The 23,612-nt window shown below is 37.2% G+C and overlaps 1 protein-coding gene and 1 long non-coding RNA gene across 2 annotated transcripts in view; one reads left to right on the top strand and one right to left on the bottom strand.

Moving 5' to 3' along the window:
- Window positions 1-23,612, bottom strand: part of LOC134652870 (uncharacterized) — a 330,529-nt gene that overhangs the window by 167,797 nt on the left and 139,120 nt on the right. The window lies entirely within an intron of this gene.
- LOC134652558 (gastric triacylglycerol lipase-like) lies at window positions 9,116-10,337 on the top strand. Its single transcript, XM_063507722.1, has one exon. The coding sequence runs from the start codon at window positions 9,132-9,134 to the stop codon at window positions 10,302-10,304; it is 1,173 nt and encodes a 390-aa protein (XP_063363792.1). The 5' UTR covers window positions 9,116-9,131; the 3' UTR covers window positions 10,305-10,337.

Below are 23,612 nucleotides of genomic sequence, written 5' to 3'. Positions count from 1 at the left end.
ACTGCACATTTCTAATAGGTTTTCCTGTCGTCTATAGGTAGGTAAAGAACTATGTTGGGTATTTTTTTCAAAAATTTTGGGATGGTCGGACATCAGACAGATAGACAGCGCACGAGTGATCCTAAAAAACCGGTCAAGTGCGAGTTCGTTTAACTCGTACACTGAGGGTTCCGTAGAAACTTTAATTTATCCCATGTAACTATAAACAGAAAATACTTGACCAGAAGTATACTAAGCATAATTGTATACTGTATGTATGTTGGTTCAACGATATTTTTTTATAATGTGAACCGATATCAACAATTTTTAGGGTTCCGTACCCAAAGGGTAAAAACGGGACCCTATTACTAAGACTCCGCTGTCCGTCCGTCCGTCCGTCCGTCCGTCTATCACCAGACTGTATCTCACGAACCGTGATAGCTAGACAGTTGAAATTTTCACAGATGATGTATTTCTGTTGCCGCTATAACAACAAATACTAAAAACAGAATAAAATAAAGATTTAAGTGGGGCTCCCATACAACAAACGTGATTTTTGACCGAAGGTAAGCAACGTCGGGCGGGGTCAGTACTTGGATGGGTGACCGTTTTTTTGCTTGTTTTGCTCTATTTTTTGTTGATGGTGCGGAACCCTCCGTGCGCGAGTACGACTCGCACTTGGCCGGTTTTTGTTTTATTTGAAAGAAGGTGTTTTTAGTGTAATCTCGTGGAAATTACTAAGTACCTATAAATAAACACTTGCAAAGGGGGTTAATTTGCAAATTAAATTGGAAAAGGTTTTTTTGATAAATAAATAAAGAGTTTTTAAGATAGAGGTGTGATTATATTTTTCCTGAAATATTTATGATAATGTCATTATTAAGTATGTAAAAAATAATATTTTCGTTGATAAACTTCGAAGATAAGGGAAGAAGACAATCCCTCTCATTGTATGTTTTTTTCAATATGAAAAAAAAAAATGTTTTATAATGTTCAATTTGAGTTCATTTTAATGGGTTATGTAGCACAATTTCGAAAATCAAAAATCCTAAGTACGAAATTCCTAAAGACAGAACATCGAAAGACAAAATTGTCTAATGTACGAAATTCGTAAAGATGAATGTCCTACGGTTAATTAACCTATGTTTTAAATATCTAAAGTACAATACTTACTGCTAGTGCACGAAAATACTAACGACCTTTTTTCCTACGTCCAGTAGACCTAAGTTTAAAATGTATAAACTGCGAAATTTGTAACGGCATTTGTCCTACGTTTAGCTGACCTTAGCTTAAAGAGTCAATCGTACGCAACTTTATTTTCAAAAAACTTCCTTTACAACTTAACTATTTCTGGGTGCTTTGCTCTTCGGGCATCTGAAGCTACCTAACGAACCTAACCTACCTACCTCCCTACGCTTTTCCCCCCAAAGTGTACTGTTTTCACGGACGTCACACTAAACAAAAAAGGTTAGGTTCGTTAGGTAGCTTCAGATGCCTGAAGGGCAAACCGCCCAGAAATAGGAGCTCCGCGTAGCGGGGCTCCGTTAACTTAGGGTAAGAAGGAAATGTTCTCGGAAGTATTGATTTTCAATATATTGTCATTAGACTTTTTGAACGTAGCTATTTTGAGCACTAGACATATTGACTTTCAAAGTATTGTCCTTAGGTATTGTGTACAAAGGAATATTGATTTTCGAAAATGAGATCGTTCGATTAAAAGTGTATTAGGACATGCGTCTTTAGGAATTTCGTACATTAGACATTTTGATTTTCGATGTTCTGTTTTAGGAATTTCGTACTTAGGAAATGTGATTTTAGAAATTATGCTATATAACCTTTTAATGATATCCCACTCGAAAAAATTACACTTTCGATGTATTTAGTTATACCTATTCCAAATTTCAAATTGATAGCTTCAGTAGTTCTCGAGATATTTAGGGATGTGACAGATGAACAGACGCACAGAGTCGCACCATAAGGGTTCCTTTTGTACCTTTCTGGTACGGAGCCCTAAAAAGATAATAAACAGTGTAGGTAAGTATTCTATTGTATTCTGAATTTTCTGGATTTTTATCGTACCTACCTACCTTTAAAATTATTATTAGGAGGAATTATACCTAAGCCAAAGTCCCGTCGTTGCTGTGAATAATAACGAACAAAGTCCATACTTATAAATTAACGTTGTATGATAGGTACCTACATATCTTTGGCTCTTTGTCCGGGTCTACACCTTGACTGTAATAATCCATATACATACTAATATTATAAATGCGAAAGTGTGTCTGTCTGTCTGGCTGTCTGTCTGTCTGTATGTCTGTATGTCTGTCTGTCTGTATGTCCGTCTGTCTGTCTGTCTGTATGTCTGTCTGTCTGTCTGTCTGTCTGTTACCTCTTCACGCTTAAACCGCTGAAGGGATTTAGTTTAAATTTGGCATAGAGATAGTTTGAGTCCCGGGGAAGGACACAGAATAGTTTTATGTCGGAAGTCATCCCTAAAGAGGGTGAAAAGGGGGATGGAAATGAGAAAATTAATGAATTGCCTGTTAATTTGTGTCTTCTTTGATTTGTCACGTGCCTTTGATTTGGTCGATCACAATCTCATCGCAAACAAACTCGAACACTGGCGTCCGTGGCATTGTACTCAAGTTGCTCAATTCCTTCCTATGCGACAGAGAGCAATGGACTGACTTTAATAATAAGAAGTCGAGTCTTGTCCCCTAGGAAACAGGTCCGTACCGCAGGGGTCGAATATTGGCAATAACATTTTCCTAATTCTAATGAATGACCTTCCGTTCGACTCGCCAATAGTACCTAGATTTTATAATGTATGCGGATGATATATGCGCCATTATTAATGACAACAGCAGAGACCAACTGCTTTCAAATGTTCACTACGTTAATAAGCTAAGCTATAATTGATAAGTTCTCTGAATGGTTTGCAGTAGTGATGTACCGACTATTGATTTGGCCGACTAGCCGACTAATCGGCGCTCGGATGGCCGATTAGTCCTAGTCGGCCAACTAATCTCTGTACATACAGTCATGGTCCTGATTGTTGCCTATGCGATTTAGGGTTCTAGCTAAATTGAACATTCCGTAGCGGATATATTGACTAACCAATTTACCTAGGACCCTAAATGACTCAACAATCGCGGAGCGTTATAGTAAAGTCGCCATCAGATATATCGGAGCGGCCAAGGTGTTCACAATATGTGACCTAATATATGAAAAGGGACCTTATTGTCGATGGCGCTTACGCCATTATTAACGATGCTTCGATAAAAATACAATGTCGCGTGACGCTGTGCGGCGTAAGCGCCATCGACAATAAGGTCCCTTTGCATTGATAATGCCCCATATCTGAACACGCACTCTAACGCCCTGACAATAATAGAGGCGTGTTCAGATATTTGTGAGCGCCCTAGCCGATCCGATATATTTGATGGCGACTGGACACTGGACATACATTTAACACGTGCAAGTGTATGTATTTATACATACATACATTTAAAACACGCAAAACGGAGTGTAGTTGTCATACTAATAGGCATGTTTGGGTTTGCCCTTGTAATGACCAGAGTTTAATGCCCGACAACCAGGTTTAGACTCAGAGGATTCTCGAAATAAATTAATTAATGTATTGAGGTAAACACAGTAAACAAATTAACATGATTGACAGTAAATTAAGTAATAAACACCTATCCCAAGTAACAAAATTTGGTACTATAAAAGTCCTGAGAACGTTTTGGAGCGACCTGTAGAGGAGAACATTCGGACATACAAAAGCAAAATGCCCGAGTCAAAACGTAGACCTTCGCTACGCTTCGGTCAATTAGTGTTCATGATTAGCACAATAATGGTGTTGTAAACGTTTACAAAACCCCAAATAGGCCCTAGTTTTATCACTAACTAAACGATATGGATCGGATATATCAGTGTCAAACAAGTGTCAAAAGTGACGTTTCTTCAAACAAAAACTTCACTTTTGACACTTGTTTGACACTGACATATCCGATCCATATCAATTAGATATCTAGTATTTGACGTATCTTAAAGATCGAATATGGCTGTAAGGTGCAAAATTGTACACATATCTTTGACGTCGACTGTACGTGTAAAGTACCTATACTGGAATTATTTTTATTTGCGTCTTTTGACATATTATGACTGACGTATATAGAGATGTAACTAACCCAAATCGATTGTCACAGCAAGCGATTACGATTGGATAGCACCTAGACTGAGGTATCGAATTGTGACGTTTAATGAATTTTTATTTGATATTTAAATAAAGCTAGAATTATATGGTTAATGAATAATAATAAGACGGTATAATAATTTTAATAGTCATTTGTTATAAATATCGAATAACTATTGTAATATGAATGATTTATAACAACATTTACCTAGATTTAATAATGATTAAAAAGTTGACGTGTAAAATGTATATTTTATGAATAAAAAATTGAATTGAATTGAATTGTCGCGACCTAAAATGAAAAATTTATATCGATTTACTTAGACGACTACCGATTCATAACGATTCATAACGGTGGTGTCCGGCCAACCCTAAATTTAAAAAGAAAAAGACGTAAAACGTAAACGTTCGCAGTGCAATTATCTTCCTTTGTAATTTCGATGTGCAAGATATTTTACGTTCTATTGCTGTTGTCAGTGTCATGTGTCAAATGACGCAAATACGACTGCACAAGATTACATTAAACGTCTACCCAGGATCAACGCAAACCGACTGACGTCAGGCGTGGCTCACTCCGCGATTTCGTCGCGTCGCTACAAGTACAGTCACCAGCAAAAATATATGACTGTCGGCAGCCGTGCAAAAATATCTGATGCTCCATTGGAGGCATAAGTATATGACGACACTACCTCGGTAAAAGTATGTGATGCTTTGTGGCCGACAAAAATATCGTTAGTCTGTATCCGCATAAATATCGGATCGGGTCGCTTAAAAATATTTGACGACTCATAAAAATCAAAATTATGTGATTACTCTCATCTGGCATAAATATCTCTCCACTGTGAATGCAAATACATCGGATACAAGGACAAACAATAATAGCGCTTTCGCTGCTACTCCTACTGAAATATACATAAGACTATCCCGTTCGGTCATTTCCCCCACCCCTCATGCCAGATCCAGTTATATACTAGATTCATGATTACAATTGCAATACGTTCAAATTTACAAATAAATTATATCAATTTTATTCCGTCAAATCGATGATAGAATATAATGTGAGACAGACATATGCAATGACAAGTCTGCACTGTTTTCGTGAATTGTCAAATCACTTCATACAATTTACGGCTCCATACCAAACATGTACTTATGGTTCGTTTTTGAAGGTCGATAACATATTTGTGATTTTCCAACGTGTCAAATATATAGGCGTTCCGTCGTCCATCCGATGTATTTGCTTTCACAGTGGAGAGATATTTATGCCAGTTGAGAGTAATCACATAATTTTGATTTTTATGAGTATCAAAATTAAATATTTTTAAGCGACGCGATCCGATATTTATGCGGATACAAATGTTTTTGCCGGCCACAAAGCATCACATACTTTTACCGAGGTAGTGTCGTCATATACTTATGGCTCCAATGGAGCATCAGATATTTTTGCACGGCTGCCCAGAGTCATATATTTATGGCTGGTGACTGTACATTCGGCGCACACCAATTTTGGTGTCGCAGCAACTACTATTAGTTGCTGCGCACCGCTACGGAACGGACTCTTGCGCTACCTAGCGGTCATATTTGTCGTAATAGACGCGTTTTGTTAGAGAGTGAACCTTCTGTACCTCTAGTACTATTATTATATTTATTATGTGCTGACGGTACGTTGACACAAGTCACTTCGGTAAGTAACTCTAGTTACCAAAGAGCATTCTTAAAGGTAAATTCCACTGACTTACACTCTTTTGTTTTTCGACTCTTTATCCAGAATTTATAAGGGTCACGGTACATTGACGTGCCGCGTCGTACAAGAAATTTATACTCCCTTTATTAAACGCTGCAGGGTCAAGGCCCAATAAGAGTCAAGTTTATTCGTAAACAATAATTTGTGTTGTGTTAACATCCGGAAGATTGCGGGTCACTTCTGGATGAGATTAGCTCAGGACCGGGACAAGTGGCGTACTAGAAGAGAGGCCTATGCTGAGCAGTGGGCGATAAAGGGCTGATATGATGATGATGAATTTGACAAAGTTATTAAACAAGCTTGCTTTTAATTCTTGATTAAAAAGTGGTGTATATAGGTTATCTTACAAGGAAGGGTACCCAACTGTCCGGCTCCGATTTGATTTATTTTTAAATATCTTATAGAGTAGTCTAAAATAACGGACACGTATTTTTTTTAACTGCCCATACTCAACTTTCTGGGAGAAATTGGCCTTCAAAGTACTGAAAAGTGACAAAACGCACTAACTTCTATAGAGAGTTTTGTTCAAGAAAATTGCTAGTTAATTACTTGTTTGAATATATGTTGGAGAACATGAAAAAATAATGGACAAGTGTTTTTCTATTTTGGCTCAAATTCATATTTTACAAAAAAAAGCACACTTCAAAGTGTCATACTTCACGCGCCTTACTTCAGTACCGTGTGTTCACGTCGCCCGCCCGGCGCCGCCAACACGTTGCCGCGCGCCTGCTGTGCAGCTCCGCGTTCACCACGATACAGCGCGCCTAACACGGTATTCAAATATTTCAAATGTATACTTTTAGGATCTTTGATGTTTTAAAATATGCTAGGACTTAATGTCCAACCCGGTTAACAACCATGACAACATTCTTCACTACCGGGAAGTTTTTAGTTTTCATGATTAAAAACCGGCCAAGTGCGAGTCGGACTCGCGCACGGAGGGTTCCGCACCATCAACAGAAAATAAAGCAAAACAAGCAAAAAAAACAAGCAATAAAACGGTCACCCATCCAAGTACTGACCCCGCCCGACGTTGCTTAACTTCGGTCAAAAATCACGTTTGTTGTATGGGAGCCTTACTTAAATCTTTATTTTATTCTGTTTTTAGTATTTGTTGTTATAGCGGCAACAGAAATACATCATCTGTGAAAATTTCAACTGTCTAGCTATCACGGTTCGTGAGATACAGCCTGGTGACAGACGGACGGACGGACGGACGGACAGCGGAGTCTTAGTAATAGGGTCCCGTTTTTACCCTTTGGGTACGGAACCCTAAAAACGAATACAATAACCAACATGAAGTTCGAGTGAAAGGATAAGAAGTATGCAACTTTGAAGTGTTTTTTTTTCGTAAAATATAAGTTTGAGCCACAATAACAAAATACGTGTCCATTATTTTTTGATGTTCTCCAACATATATTCAAACAAGTAATTAGTAGCAATTTTCTTGAACAAAACTTTCTATAGAAGTTAGTGCGTTTTATCACTTTTCAGTACTTTGGAGGCCAATTTCTCCCAGAAAGTTGAGAATGGGCAGCTAAAAAAAATACGTGTCCGTTATTTTAGACTACTCTATAACATATTTAAACCTAACCTCTTAACATATTTCTTGGGTACCGTTCCTTGTTAGCAGAACCCCTAGTATAAATGTCATTCGAAAGCGTGACGGATGTATCGCTATCGAATTAAATTTACACTAGAGGTATGTATAAATACCTACACGTAAAAATTATTATGAAACACGTAACACATAGAATTATATTATGGACCAAAGTCTTTTACTTTAATTACCTACTTATGTACCTATCTATGAGAGCATCTGCCTAACATAGATATTTCTCATAAATTGATTCTACCAGAAGAACAGTGCACCAAGTACATATTTAGAACCCACTTACTACTGGGTAATTAAGTAATTACCTGGAGGTAACTTAATGAGAAAAATTCTGAGTAGGAATGGCATAACATTTCTGGAAATGTTAAAACAGTAGGTACCTAACGGCATCTATCCGCGAGACGTGTTTTCCGTACGCCATGGTTCGTCATGTTTAGATTTTTGGAGCGAGCTCATCAAATAGTTACGTAGTTTTGATGGATCACGCTAGGTGGCGTTGTGAAATGGCGGTGTAACACAGTTCAGCAGTGTTATGAGCTTATGAGTAGGTATATAGTTGGAAGTTTTAAAAGATAAGTTAAGGCTAAGGCTAATCAAAATAATTTTAATTTTGAACAAGCAGAAACCCCTGCGATGCTAATTTAGCTTAGAATCAATTTGAACTCAAATCACTTTTAAATTCAAATCAAATATTTAATAATATATTTTGTTTTGTTCCCCAGATATTATCTTATCTTATCTAGATGCTAAACCCAAATGATTACTTCCGGATAAAGAAACCTGCATTCTTAAAAAAATAGTGTACAACTTTTAAATGGTCGGAAAAAGGGTAGTGAAAACCCTGGTTTTGCAAAAAATATAAAATGGACTTTATGCTTACTTGCCACCAACGTTGTGTACAGTCACCTGCAATAATATGTTACTTTTTGAAGGCCACAAAAATATGTGACACGCTCTTATGGCTCTACAAATAAAATCTATTGCAGAAATATTATTGCAGGTGATTGTACACATAAAGAAATTGTGGCACATGTGAAATATTTGATTATGGTGAAAAATGGCCAGGGACTACTTGCGTAGGTGTTGACACCTTATACGTAGCATCTGAATAGCATATAAAGTTATAGCATCTGTTTGTTAAAAGGTAGGTAGGTATAAAAAATATGAATGGTCTATAACTTGTAATAAGTGAACAAGTAAATACTAAAACTGATAAATGAATTAACAGTAATGTGAGTATAAATAACAATTTTAATGATAACTTTGACGTCAAAGGCCTTCAATTTTGACGTAATATCTTTTGACGGACAAGGCCAACAATACGATTTTTTTAAGCAAGGTTGACCGCTTTTGCTTGAGTTTCGTACGTAAATAGCCAAGTTTGATCGGAATAACATAAAATATCTAGAAACTATATTATCGTGCGAATTCCCATCAATCTAAAGTAAACGCAAGGCACCGCAACGCGGTAGAAAAGTCAAAAACATATTTTTTCAAGCCAATAATTATAAGTGCGGAAGCTCTCTTGACAATTAAATAAAATGCCGCAGTTCCGGTTTAACTAGGTACAAGGTTTTTTACCGTCAGTCGTTATCATGCACTTGTCTAAGTTCAACGTTTTGCTCGCACTTTTTTTAGTTGCTGTTAAATCTCAAGCACCTCTAAACTTTACGGAACTCACGCAACTAAACGGATACCAATCTGAGGAACATACAGTGGTTACAGAAGATGGATACGTGCTGACACTGTACAGGATAGCTAAAGGTGCCAAGTGTAAGGAGGAGAATAAGCAGACCCCGGTGTTCTTCATGTCTCCCTTGCTATCCGCTGCTGATACGGCGATCGAGGCTGGACCAGATACAGCAGTGCCATACCTGATATCAGACGCCTGCTTCGACACTTGGGTCGGAAGCCCTCGAGGCACTTACAACGGCCGAAAACACGTGCGACTAGATCCTGATAAAAACAAGGAGTTCTGGAACTTCTCCGTAGACGAAATTGGCACTTATGACGTACCTGCGATGGTCGATTATGTATTGAAGTATACAGAAAAGGAGAAGTTGATGTATATTGGATTTTCTCAAGGAGGCGGATCGTTTTTCGTCATGTGTAGTGAAAGACCTGATATGTGCAAGAAGGTAAAGCTTATGATCGGTCTCGCTCCAGCAACAAGACATTGGTACACGAAATCAGTGTTCTTCAGATTACTGTTCAAGAATATTGAGGATAACCTGGATGTGTTTGATGATTTGCGCATTTGGGAAATTTTGGGAAGAGATCAAGTGACAGCGGCATTGAGTGTTGTGTGCCGGAACAATTTAAAACTGTGTGAGTGGTTAGTTTCTGTAGTAGATTCACCGCATCCAGGATCAGTGGCTGTATCGACATATGAGAGTATGTTAGACCGATTCCCAGCCGGGACTTCAGTGCAAAATATGGTCCGCTTCAGTCAAAGTTGCCGGAGTAAAAAGTTTGTTAAATTCAGCTATGGGACTGAGACAAACCTGAAGATGTACGGTAGCCCGGATCCTCCGCAATACAACTTGACAGCCGCAGATGTACCTATTCTACTTATGGTGGGTAAAAATGATGCAATAGTGGATGTAAAGGATATAAAATGGTTGGCTAGTAAATTACCAAACGTGAAAGAAACAGTGATAGTGAAAGATCCTCAGTGGAATCATGTGGACATGTTTTATAGTCAATTTATTAAGGTGATGATTTTCCCTAAAATTTTGGAGTACCTAATTCGTTATAACGAAATGTGAGAAAATAATATTTTTTATAGTAAATTTTTATGTAAGTAGAAGTGTTTGTATGACTGGATGTAGTTACCTACTAGGTATATTATTTACTAATAGGCCAGTCAAATTAGGTCCTATTGGAAATATTAGAACAAATAAATAAAATCTAATAATATTTAATTTGTTTTTTATGTCATATCAATTATAAACTGAAATAAATATTAAGAAAGAGATACCAAGGCCTCCAGTGACCAAGGCTGGAATCGAACCAGCGTCCTCTGCTATCAAGTTTGGAACTTGGAGCCATTTAACAATTTTTAATTTAGGGTATTTTCCTACTCAAACCCGTTTCTTTTTTAGAACTGTCAAAACGATTTGCTAATATGGATTTTATATGAAACATTACATCGTGACGTCACGGTCAACTCACGTACTTTTTATTATATTTCTATCCGATTTATTAAATAGAACTTATGTTTTCAAAATAGCTGCTACCTTTGTTTTTCTAATAATTATCTGGTGCTGTACCTATTTCATCCATGGTGTGAAATAATTTATTTTTAATTTAGTAGGTAATAATACCCTATTGCTATTGGTCATTTAATTCATATCTGGTAGGGACCTGGAGGCAGTGTCCGGGGCAGTCCCAAACGGCCGGATATCAAAGGAGCCAACTGTTCGTGAAATCTGGAGTCGTGTTAGAAAGTCATGAGCCACTAACTCGCGCACATGTTGTTGAGGGTTGAATTGGAGGAGCGAGCGATTCTGTCATGTTTGGACTTATATGCAATGGCCACGTTTGTTTATATTAAACTGACCTTGGTTGAAAAAATAGTAGCTGTAGTACATTCTGTTTGGAGAATAATTTTGTATGTTTTGAAGTTATTCCTCCCATCAATGTAGATTGTACCTTCAAAAGACACAATGTATGTTCAATTTTACACTGGTTACTGAATGATAACTTTGACTTTTCTCACATGCTGGTTTTCAAACAATAGTTCCTTCACACTTCCACACGAGAGTCACAGAGAGATGTCAAGTGATACTTCCTGATATTTGTTCCTGATATTTATTCGGGGATAATTTTACAGCATTACAGCTAGGGGCGCCAATGCGCTCTAAAATTAAATATGTAGCTATAGTAATAAAATGAAGGAGTCCATGCGGGAGGACTGACTCTTCCATGTCCTTGCGATCCAACCATCCAGCAGGTATGTAACCCCATCAAAGGTCAATAAACCAAGATAGGATCGAGCACAGGTTTGAACCTACTAAAGTTAATGTTTGGAAGAGATATGTCTTACTACACGGCTACCCAGCGCTTCACTAATCATCGTTAGGTAGGTACACAAATTAATTATCAATTAGTCTAAAATCGTATTAGATTTGACAATATGAATTATCATACGTAAAACAGGACCGTTAAACTTCCTAACCAAACTTATTGATTAGACCAAACCCGTGTGCTATCAAGCGAAAAATTCACGCCGACCCTTTTGGCCAAATTGGCTATTTAATCTCAGACTTATGCACATGGGGCCTAGGTCGGCCATGTCATGAAAAATTTTTTTAAACCAACATAATATCCAGTTACTGTGTGAGAGATGATATGAAACGAACGCAAGTGAATGATGAGATGACGGGTGACAGAGAGGTATGGAAGAGGAAGACATGCTGCGCCGACCCCAAGTAAATGGGACAAGGGCAAGAGAATGATGATGATGATCCAGTTACTTGAAAGAGATCAAAATTTAAAATGGTAACCGGAAAGATTGTCGAAGTAATCTTCTATTCGATTATATTGTTCAGTCGAGATCAAAAATATGTATACATTTTTTCACTTTTTTGCAATGTAAAATTGGTGAAAAATTGTATGTAACCTACATATTTATGAACTCTACTGTAGTAAAAGTTTAAAATCATTAAGATTTAGTAACAATTAGGAATTTCATAAATGTACTTTGATGACCGGACTGGCCTAAGCCCGTACCATGAGTCATTGGCAGTGTCAAAACTGACATAAACGCTTTCGAGAACGTAATTTACTTTCTATACATCTCGCTTGCCCTAATATGCGAGTAAGAGCGAGATGCATAGAAAGTAAATTACGTTCTCGATGGCGTTTATGTCAGTGTCAAACTGGTGGTAGTGGTACTTATATTGTCTGTAATTTTAACATTAAAGCAGTCTGCCGATTTTGCAGGGGAGGGGCACGTCAAATCTAGACGTAACGTAAAAATAGGCATGTTAGATAAACGTCAGTCCATACATTGTGTATGACCAATTGACCATTGGCTGCCTATTTTCGACAGAAGGGAACGCCTGTTAGTGACTACTCCGTTTGGTTATAATATCCTCTAAGATGGTGGGTATTCGAATAGGGTATTTGACATTTTTTTTATGAATGGTATCAGTCGATCAGGTTTGTTTTGAGGATCAAATGTCTGTATGGGACCCATTGTCTTAAAGCAATACAAAAGTCACAAATGATGGTCAAAGTCTGGCACCCGCACTTTACTGACGAAACGCTTCATAGAAAATGGCAATACATCGTGACGTCATCATGTAACGTTAGAAGCCGTTTCAATGTATGGAAAACAAGGAAATCGCGATTTTGTCGGTGAAATATTGCGTTAATGTATATGGTTGCCATACAATTTTTTTTCGTATTTGGAAGCTAAATTTTTTTTTTTAACTTTAAGGCCTTGTACTTTATATTATTCCCATATATTTTTTTTATTTCTAATGTGTTGTGATAAAATGCTCATTTTCTATCTATTTAACTAGATTTAGTTATAAAATTCAACATGTGTCAAATACCCTATTACGGTCTATTTATTCAAAACAATAAAATCAAGTTTACACGAACATTCATGTCGATAATCTGGCTTATTTTTTGTGTATTTTTAACGATATCCGATAATGAACCAACTTCAATTTCCTTTCTTTTCCGAGATAAGCATTTAATACCTCGTAAAAATTGACTTCCCATGTTTTGTTTTAATTTCGCTCGGGTTTGTGAAGCGCTTCGAAGGTAATCTTTCTGGCGGAGTTTTTATAAAAATGGTACCTATTATTTATTCAGAGACCCATCTCTTTTAGGGTTCCGTACCCAAAGGTAAAAACGGGACCCTATTGCTAAGACTCCGCTGTCCGTCTGACTGCCCGTCTGTCCATCTGTCTGTCGCCAGGCTGTAACTCATGATATGAACCGTGATAGCCTATAACAAGAATTACTAAAAACAAAAAAAAAATTAAGTGGTGCTCCCATACAACAAACGTGATTTTTTGGCCGTTTTTTGCGTAATGGTACGGAACCCTTCGTGCGCGAGTCCAACTCGCACTTGGCCGGGTTTTGAAACTTTCACGAGAGTAAACACTGGCTTCGATTTGTGGCTTAGTAAAAAAATATGGGCAAAGATTTTGTGGGAAATGGACAATTGGGGACATTGTGGTACATTGTAGAGTGGCTTTAGTAAGGTACGAGATTGAGACGCTTGATAAGCGTGATTGCTAAGTGTAAGGCCTGAGTGGACGCCCGAAGCGGAGCGTTCGGCGGGGCGTGCAGCGTGGCGTCGGGCTCACAAGTAATTTGAGCAGCGTGCACTAAGGCCGCTCCTATACGTTTGCATTTGTTTAACATGCACGCCGCACGCCCCGCCTCGCTGCACGCCCAATACGAGCGTCCACTCAGGCCTTACACTAAGTATCGTACACAATACATTTTCTATGAGTTAACTAACATAAAGAAAAAGAGATGGCGGGATGACCTTGACGCTTTTTGCAGCGACTGGCAGTAACATGCAACAAACCGTAATGAGTGGCGGAAGAATGGGGACTATTGGAGACTATATAATAAAACATTTTCTACTATACAACCAAAATAATTAAACAAAACTAGGTAAGTATCTACTGAAAATGTGGCTGTCTTGTTGATATATTTTGTTCTATCCTTTGGTTTTGTCCTCTTGTCAAATTCATTATAGTTCACTAAAGTGTTTCGTAATGAAAGCATTTTAGTTGAGTCGTGAGCCTATGGTGAAAAGTAGGCAATTATAGTTTGGCTTACGAAGTCTTAATTTAACCATTAAAATTGACGAGTAGAAAAAAATTTAGAACTTTGGCTTTAGAAGATATTGTAAACTCCACTGTACTAAGTATTAAGTATCACTACATAGTATAAAACAAAGTCGCTGGTGACAGACGGACGGACGGACGGACGGACGGACGGACAGCGGAGTCTTAGTAATAGGGTCCCGTTTTTACCCTTTGGGTACGGAACCCTAATAACATCACTTACCTATATTAGTTATCGTTCAAACATTTTGTATTTAAAGCCTGACCAGTAATAATACATAATTATCATTGTCAAGATGGCACTGTTAAGAGGCTCACTGATTAACAGTCCGCCGGACGATATCGGCCCGTCAATTGTTCGGAACTGTCAACTTTTTGTTCTAACTGACAGGCCGATACCGTCCGGCGGACTGTTAATCAGTGGGCCTCTTAATTCTCAATGTGACAGTTCAGTGTAGTGTGAAAATATTTGTTCCAGTGAACTTCCGCAATGCATGGCGCGTGATCATTTCTAGTCAGGCTTTAACTAAAAGTATTGTGCTCTCTACAACCTCTACTCTCACACAGTACTGGCTAATTACAATTCCACGTTTGAAATTATAGCAAAAACAAAAGCATAATTGCACACCAAAAGCAAACAAAGTACTATTAAATCCAGGCATTTTCAACTCTATCCCCTCTCATTAAGGATCTACTGTAAGTATTACACCAATATTTAGTAAATCTTCCAGCCAAACTGAAATGAACTCTATTGTAATAACATAAGGTTTTAGTTACAGTGTTCGAATAGAATTACAAGTTGGTGGCAAAGCATGCATTGTTAGGTGTCCCAATTAAAGTTTGGACTGCATCATTTGTTAATTGCCTTGAAATTATCGCTGTTACTGTATTGCTTGTTTTGTATTTATAACTACACTAGCGACCCGCCCCGGCTTTGCACGGGTTAACAATTTATGGGCGTTTTTTTAGGGTTCCGTACCCAAAGGGTAAAAACGGGACCCTATTACTAAGACTCCGCTGTCCGTCCGTCCGTCCGTCCGTCCGTCTGTCACCAGGCTGTATCTCACGAACCCTGACAGCTAGACAGTTGAAATTTTCACAGATGATGTATTTCTATTGCCGCTATAACAACAAATACTAAAAATAGAATAAAATAAAGATTTAAGTGGGGCTCCCATACAACAAACGTGATTTTTGACCGAAGTTAAGCAACGTCGGGCGGGGTCAGTACTTGGATGGGTGACCGTTTTTAGGGTTCCGTATCCAAAGGGTAAAAACGGGACCCTATTACTAAGACTCCGCTGTCCGTCCGTCCGTCCGTCCGTCCGTCTGTCACCAGGCTGTATCTCACGAACCGTGATAGCTAGACAGTTGAAATTTTCACAGATGATGTATTTCTATTGCCGCTGTAACAACAAATACTAAAAACAGAATAAAATAAAGATTTAAGTGGGGCTCCCATACAACAAACGTGGTTTTTGACCGAAGTTAAGCAACGTCGGGCGGGGTCAGTACTTGGATGGGTGACCGTTTTTTTGCTTGTTTTGCTCTATTTTTTGTAGATGGTGCGGAACCCTCCGTGCGCGAGTCCGACTCGCACTTGGCCGGTTTTTTTTTTTGCTTGTTTTGCTCTATTTTTTGTTGATGGTGCGGAACCCGCCGTGCGCGAGTCCGACTCGCACTTGGCCGGTTTCAAATTTTTTTTTGTTGTCCCCTACACTTTTTTTTTCAAATTTGGGATTTTTTTATGTTATTTCTACTCAGAATCACGAGCTCTTTCTATCCTAATAGGAGAAAAAAAGTGTCCTAAGGTTTTTATTTCCATTCCGTCACCATTTTTCATAGACTTTGTATGGCGGTCGTGTAATGGAAAAATCGAAAAATGTATGGAAATTTTGGGACTCTTTGTTTCTCCTATTAAGATAGAAAGAGCTCGTGATTCTGAGTAGAAATAACATAAAAAATCCCAAATTTGAAAAAAAAGTGTAGGGGACAACAAAAAAAAACGCCCTTATACAAAAACCTTCCTCAAGAATCACTCTATCGATAGGTGAAAACCGCATGAAAATCCGTTTAGTAGTTTTTGAGTTTAGTGCGAACATACAAACAGACAGACGAGGCGGGGAACTTATATAGGGTGTAGTGATAATATATGCACATGATATACTAAATTAAAACCGAAAAGTAAAAAAGCGGCCAAGTGCGAGTCGGACTCGCCCATGAAGGGTTCCGTATTTAGGGGATTTATGACGTATTAAAAAAAAAGCGGCCAAGTGCGAGTCGGACTCGCCCATGAAGGGTTCCGTATTTAGGCGATTTATGACGTATAAAAAAAAACTACTTACTAGATCTCGTTCAAACCAATTTTCGGTGGAAGTTTACATGGTAATGTACATCATATATTTTTTTTAGTTTTATCATTCTCTTATTTTAGAAGTTACAGGGGGGGGGGACACACATTTTACCACTTTGGAAGTGTCTCTCGCGCAAACTATTCAGTTTAGAAAAAAATGATATTAGAAACCTCAATATCATTTTTGAAGACCTATCCATAGATACCCCACACGTATGGGTTTGATGAAAAAAAAATTTTTGAGTTTCAGTTCGAAGTATGGGGAACCCCAAAAATTTATTGTTTTTTTTCTATTTTTGTGTGAAAATCTTAATGCGGTTCACAGAATACATCTACTTACCAAGTTTCAACAGTATAGTTCTTATAGTTTCGGAGAAAAGTGGCTGTGACATACGGACGGACAGACGGACAGACGGACAGACAGACAGACATGACGAATCTATAAGGGTTCCGTTTTTTGCCATTTGGCTACGGAACCCTAAAAACGACTTACTAGATCTCCTTCAAACCAATTTTCGGTGGAAGTTTGCATGGTAATGTACATCATATATTTTTTGTAGTTTTATCATTCTCTTATTTTAGAAGTTACAGGGGGGGGGGGGGGACACATTTTACCACTTTGGAAGTGTCTCTCGCGCAAACTATTCAGTTTAGAAAAAAAAAATATTAGAAACCTCAATATCATTTTTGAAGACCTATCCATAGCCCGTACTACACGTATGGGTTTGATGAAAAAAAAATTTGAGTTTCAGTTTTAAGTATGGGGAACCCCCAAAATTTATTGTTTTTTTTTCTGTGTGGAAATCTTAACGCTGTTCACAGAATACATCTACTTACCAAGTTTTAACAGTATAGTTCTTATAGTTTCGGAAAAAAGTGGCTGTGACATAGGGACGGACAGACAGACAGACAGACATGACGAATCCATAATGGTTCCGTTTTTTGCCATTTGGCTACGGAACCCTAAAAAGTGGAAACAATATGTACCTAAACCACTTTTATCTTGATTCCTCCCCTCTTTTGTTTCAGCCTGCTTCACTTAAAGGCCTACTGAAGGGTACTGACAGTGTCATTTTGTATGGGATTTTGAGTTTCCAAAACGCCCCGCTTGGCGCGCTGTTCAAAATCCCATACAAAAATAGATATTATGCAAACGCGAACGCTCGTCGCGCTATCGAATGAAATTCATACTGGGGGGGGGGGAGCGAACTAATAATTTACTGAAATATTATTTGGATATCGAATAATCTATACCTACTCGATCAAAAACAACACAGATTAAAAGCTCACACCAATCGCGATCCGTGCATGTAGGTTTATCTAAAAATCCATTTAGAACTATATTTATTTATTTCCATTAAAATGCAACGGTTCAACGAGCAAGACTGCACAAATCATAGATTACGTCTCTCAGATTCCGCATTATGTTGGTCCAATGGTCTCTCAAAGGACGCTGAAGCTCGGAAGACGTAGAAGTAAAAAGTCGGATAGCGCTCTGAGAAAGCTGTTGGTAGATTTTGGATATTTTTTTAAATATTTATTTATTAGTTTATTTATACGCTTACCAGATGCACAAAATCACTTACAAACTATAACTACAAATTACGATAGGTACATTTCCAAAAAAAAAACACAATTGTTTTCAGAAATAGTTAATATTGGATTATAAAATAAATTAAGTCATTTACACGGAATTCATGATAATTATCATAATTAATTCAAATCTTTTATGTCAAACATTATGATACGTACATAACTTGCGGCCATCGCAAAATATAAAATACTTACCTCCTTACTTGGCTGGCACGATGACCCAAAATGAGTCTTACGCAACTTTATCAACAAATTTAATCAGTAACTGTTATATGTCATATGTCAGGAGTCACGACTTTACTTATGAGGATAGTGTATATAGGTACTTGGTAAGCGCGAGGAGTAGGTACATGCTCCATCTGGTTATAGTTATCTGGGATACAAATGCAATACTCAGCTCAAACAACGGCTATCAGCGAAACAATAGTTTTCGTGATGGATTTAATAAAATAAAATGAAAAAATTACAAAAACGAGCATTCCAATTTTAATAACAGACATTATGTAAAGTAAATAAAATGGGTACGCACGAGTATACAAAGAAATGAAGCTTATAAACGGGTCAAATACAGCACATAGATTCACGCCTCTCCTGCGGCCTTACCCAAAGTTTAAGTGTAGAGTTAGAGAGAGTAGTATTGGTCCACGAGCCAGGCGCAAATTTCGTCAGTCATCGCCTCCCGGGTAAAAACTCGTATACTGGTTAACGGCCATATATGATGAACCCTCGTGGACGTCAGCTGCCGCTACGTTGGTGGGTTGAGGAATGGCAGCCACCGAAACACGTAAAAAAAAAATTTTTTTTCAGTCATCGCCTCCCGTTTGATACTTAGTCAGATGAAAGTTTAGGTGCTATTGTTAATAAAAACAATCGTCAGCCGGTTGTATCGCGGTGGAATCACCGTCAGCTGTACACATGAACATGTAAAAAAAAATTTTTTTTCAGTCATCGCCTCCCGCTTGATACTTTGTCAGATGATAGTTTAGGTGCTATTGTTAATAAAACAAATCGTCAGCCGGTTGTATCGCGGTGGAATCACCGTCAGCTGGTCACATGAACATGTAAAAAAAAATTTTTTTTTCAGTCATCGCCTCCCGCTTGATATTTTGTCAGATGATAGTTTAGGTGCTATTGTTAATAAAACAAATCGTCAGCCGGTTGTATCGCGGTGGAATCACCGTCAGCTGGTCACATGAACATGTAAAAAAAAAATATTTTTTCAGTCATCGCCTCCCGCTTGATACTTTGTCAGATGATAGTTTAGGTGATATTGTTAATAAAAAAAATCGTCAGCCGGTTGTATCGCGGTGGAATCACCGTCACCTGGTCACATGAATTTATAAAACAAATAAATAAATACAATCTAAAATTTAAAATAATTGGTTTCAGTCATCGCCTCCCGTTTGATACTTTGCCAGATGATAGTTTAGGTGCTATTATTAATAAAAAGAATCGTCAGCCGGTTGTATCGCGGTGGAATCACCGTCAGCTGGTCACATGAACATGTAAAAAAAAATATTTTTTCAGTCATCGCCTCCCGCTTGATACTTTGTCAGATGATAGTTTAGGTGCTATTATTAATAAAAAGAATCGTCAGCCGGTTGTATCGCGGTGGAATCACCGTCAGCTGGTCACATGAACATGTAAAAAAAAATTTTTTTTTCAGTCATCGCCTCCTGCTTGATACTTTGTCAGATGATAGTTTAGGTGCTATTGTTAATAAAACAAATCGTCAGCCGGTTGTATCGCGGTGGAATCACCGTCAGCTGGTCACATGAACATGTAAAAAAAAAATATTTTTTCAGTCATCGCCTCCCGCTTGATACTTTGTCAGATGATAGTTTAGGTGCTATTATTAATAAAAAGAATCGTCAGCCGGTTGTATCGCGGTGGAATCACCGTCAGCTGGTCACATGAACATGTAAAAAAAATATATTTTTTCAGTCATCGCCTCCCGCTTGATACTTTGTCGGATGATAGTTTAGGTGCTATTGTTAATAAAAGAGATCGTCAGCCGGTTGTATCGCGGTGGAATCACCGTCAGCTGGTCACATGAACATTTTTTTTACATGTTCATGTGACCAGCTGACGGTGATTCCACCGCGATACAACCGGCTGACGATTATTTTTATTAACAATAGCACCTAAACTATCATCTGACAAAGTATCAAGCGGGAGGCGATGACTGAAAAAAAAAAAATTTTTTACATGTTCATGTGACCAGCTGACGGTGATTCCACCGCGATACAACCGGCTGACGATTTTTTTATTAACAATAGCACCTAAACTATCATCTGACAAAGTATCAAGCGGGAGGCGATGACTGAAAAAAAAAAATTTTTTTACATGTTCATGTGACCAGCTGACGGTGATTCCACCGCGATACAACCGGCTGACGATGTTTTTTATTAACAATAGCACCTAAACTATCATCTGACAAAGTATCAAGCGGGAGGCGATGACTGAAAAAAAAATTTTTTTTTACATGTTCATGTGACCAGCTGACGGTGTTTCCACCGCGATACAACCGGCTGACGATTTTTTTTATTAACAATAGCACCTAAACTATCATCTGGCAAAGTATCAAACGGGAGGCGATGACTGAAAATATTTTTTTTTTTTACGTGTTTCGGTTGCTGCCATTCCTCAACCCACCAACGGAGCGGCAGCTGACGTCCACGAGGATTCATCATACGTAGCCGTTAACCATTATAGGAGTTATCGCCTGGGAGGCGATTGGTCATGGAAACCTGTTCGTGGCTCGCGGTCTATATTAACTTTACTATAAAATAAACGAGAAAGTTTAAACGGCAAAACTGTGAAAGAAAATAAACTTTTAAAGTTTATCTTTATAAAACCTACACGCCTACATAACCTGCAATATACATACTGTTTTCATAAACTTAAATAAAAATGTCATATTTTTATACAGTAAAGTGACTAAAGTCTATTTTTTTATTCGGTAGACTAAAATGACATTTCATAGTATGAACATGAAACGTCATTTCATACTATTAAATGTCATTTTAGTCTACCAAATAAAAAAATGGACTTTAGTGCTATGCACAATCTTTACTTATATTATTTTTTGTTAGAATCAGAATCAGAATCAGAATCATTTATTTTGCTAGAACATTACACAGATGGTTAGCACCCATGTATCTAAACGGAATAAACGGATTACATATTTGACTTCCATTGGGTCAACGAAAGACAATTTTCAGCGAATTTTAAAACGCAAACTCTTAATTAAAAATCGAAAAAGCCAACTTATCGATTCTTCAAATACGTTTGCAAATGGATTTTTTGTTTAGAATTTATTTACTGTTGGCTGAATAGAAACAACCTTCGTGCCGCTTTAAAGCCGATGAAAAAAAAATCAAATCCAACGCCATTCGCGCCAAAACCATTTCAAAATTGGAACGCGCACCTTCTAAGCGGATTCCTACTATTGCAAAAATTGATTTGCTTTTATTGTGCACTTTATTTCTTTGAGGTAAGGTTGGATATCGTTTGGAAGGTTTAGATAGAGAAGGTTGCGCAACTCGCAAATCCCGTGCATAGAGAACACAGATTTCAAATAAGAAACTGGGGGCTCATCCGATTGATGCTACTCGGCCATTTTGTATAGTCTATTTTTAACATTTTCAATTTGACAATGTTAAATTTAATCTAAATCAATTAAATTAATTAAATTTAAATAAGGAAGCCTGATGAAAGCTAATGACTGATTATGAACTCCATACGATGGATGGAAACCAAGGCTCGGAACCGGTTTCTTCTTCATACAAAAATTACCGGTATTATTATTATCTTTTTCTACTCCAGCACTTAAATGTGTCAATTAAATGACTGACAGTGATATCTAAAGCAATGTCATTTGAATGCTTTGTCTATAGGCTCATAAGATGACTGCTAGCAGTCATCTTATGAGTATAATACAACTGCTTTATTTTTTTTTAAGATACAAGTTCCGATCATCTTGATTGAAAGAGGTATGTTTTCATTTTTTTTTTTTTTTTTTTATTTATTTCAAAAAAATACTTATGTCTAGGTATACAAAAGTTTCGCCAAACTGTAGACAGTTTGTTGGCGAATAGTGCGCTCTCGATTATGTTTATAAGTATGTACTTTATGCGTTATACCTACAGAGTACAGAGCAAACTGTATATATATTCTTAGGTTAAGTTAAATCTAAAGTTACCATGCATAATATATAATAATTGAACAAGACCGGTTTGTAACACTGTACGGTCAGCATGCGTAGGTACCTACTTCACCTCACGACAACATCACCCTGATCCTTATTATTATGATTTTATGTTTTATTATTGTACTAGGCTTCTCTCGTGAGGTGAAATATTCACCCAAGGTTAATGCAATATTGCAATAATACAAACGAACACTAGTAAAACTATACATTCATACTATGGATTTATATTATCTAGAAATAGTGATTTTAATCTTTTTTTAAACATCTGTTTACTTTTACATTGGTCTATTGAACTATTTAGTTGGTTAAGAATCTTAGGTATTAAGTATTTACGAGTTCTTTGGCCGTAATAATTATTAGTATTATATTGTACATATTTTCGTTTTGTGCTTACCCTAAAATTACGTAATGGTTTTCAACAATACAATACACAACACAATACAATTTACAATAATAACTCTTTTTTTTTTTAAATAATAACTCAATTTTTTTTAAATAATAACTCTTTTTTTTAAATAATAACTTTTTTTTTAATAATAACTCTTTTTTTTAAATAATAACTCTTTTTTTTAATAATAATTTTTTTTTTTTTTTTTTTTTTTTTTTTTTTTTTTTTTTTTTTGCTGCAGCTGTCATAGAAAAAGTAATGTATGCAACAGCTCATAATTGGTTCTTAAAATTCTCGGGTCTTTTTTTACAAAACTCGACTACGTCTCGTTTTGTAACTTCGATCCTTGAATTTTAAGTACCCTTATTATATCACTGTTGCATAAACTACTATAGAATACTCTTTATTGGCACACCTCAGTAAAAAAGAAAAAAGAAAAGAACAATTGATTAAATGTAGAGGCAGACAACAGGCGGTCTTATCGCTAAAGAGCGATCACTTCCAGACAACCTTTTTTTCTTTTTCGTTTTTTGGCTTATTATTTCATTTTTAATGGGACTATCTAACAATACGAAGTTGTTACCTAAATACAAGCATAGAATAATTCAAAATATTGGGCTATTTTGGGTTTTACAAAGAAACCGGTTCGGAGCCCTGATGGAAAAATGATGATGGAAACAGTTTCTTAGCAAAAATGTATACATTCAC

This window comes from Cydia amplana, chromosome 12 (genome assembly GCF_948474715.1).
Source record: "Cydia amplana chromosome 12, ilCydAmpl1.1, whole genome shotgun sequence".
Taxonomy (NCBI): Eukaryota; Metazoa; Arthropoda; class Insecta; order Lepidoptera; family Tortricidae; genus Cydia; species Cydia amplana.
The sequence above is the reverse complement of the archived record's forward strand: the minus strand, read 5'-3'. Positions and strand labels throughout refer to the sequence as shown.

Bases quoted from the DNA above. Each gene is read 5' to 3' on its own strand.
- LOC134652558 (XM_063507722.1), top strand. From the start codon at position 9,132: ATGCACTTGTCTAAGTTCAACGTTTTGCTCGCACTTTTTTTAGTTGCT.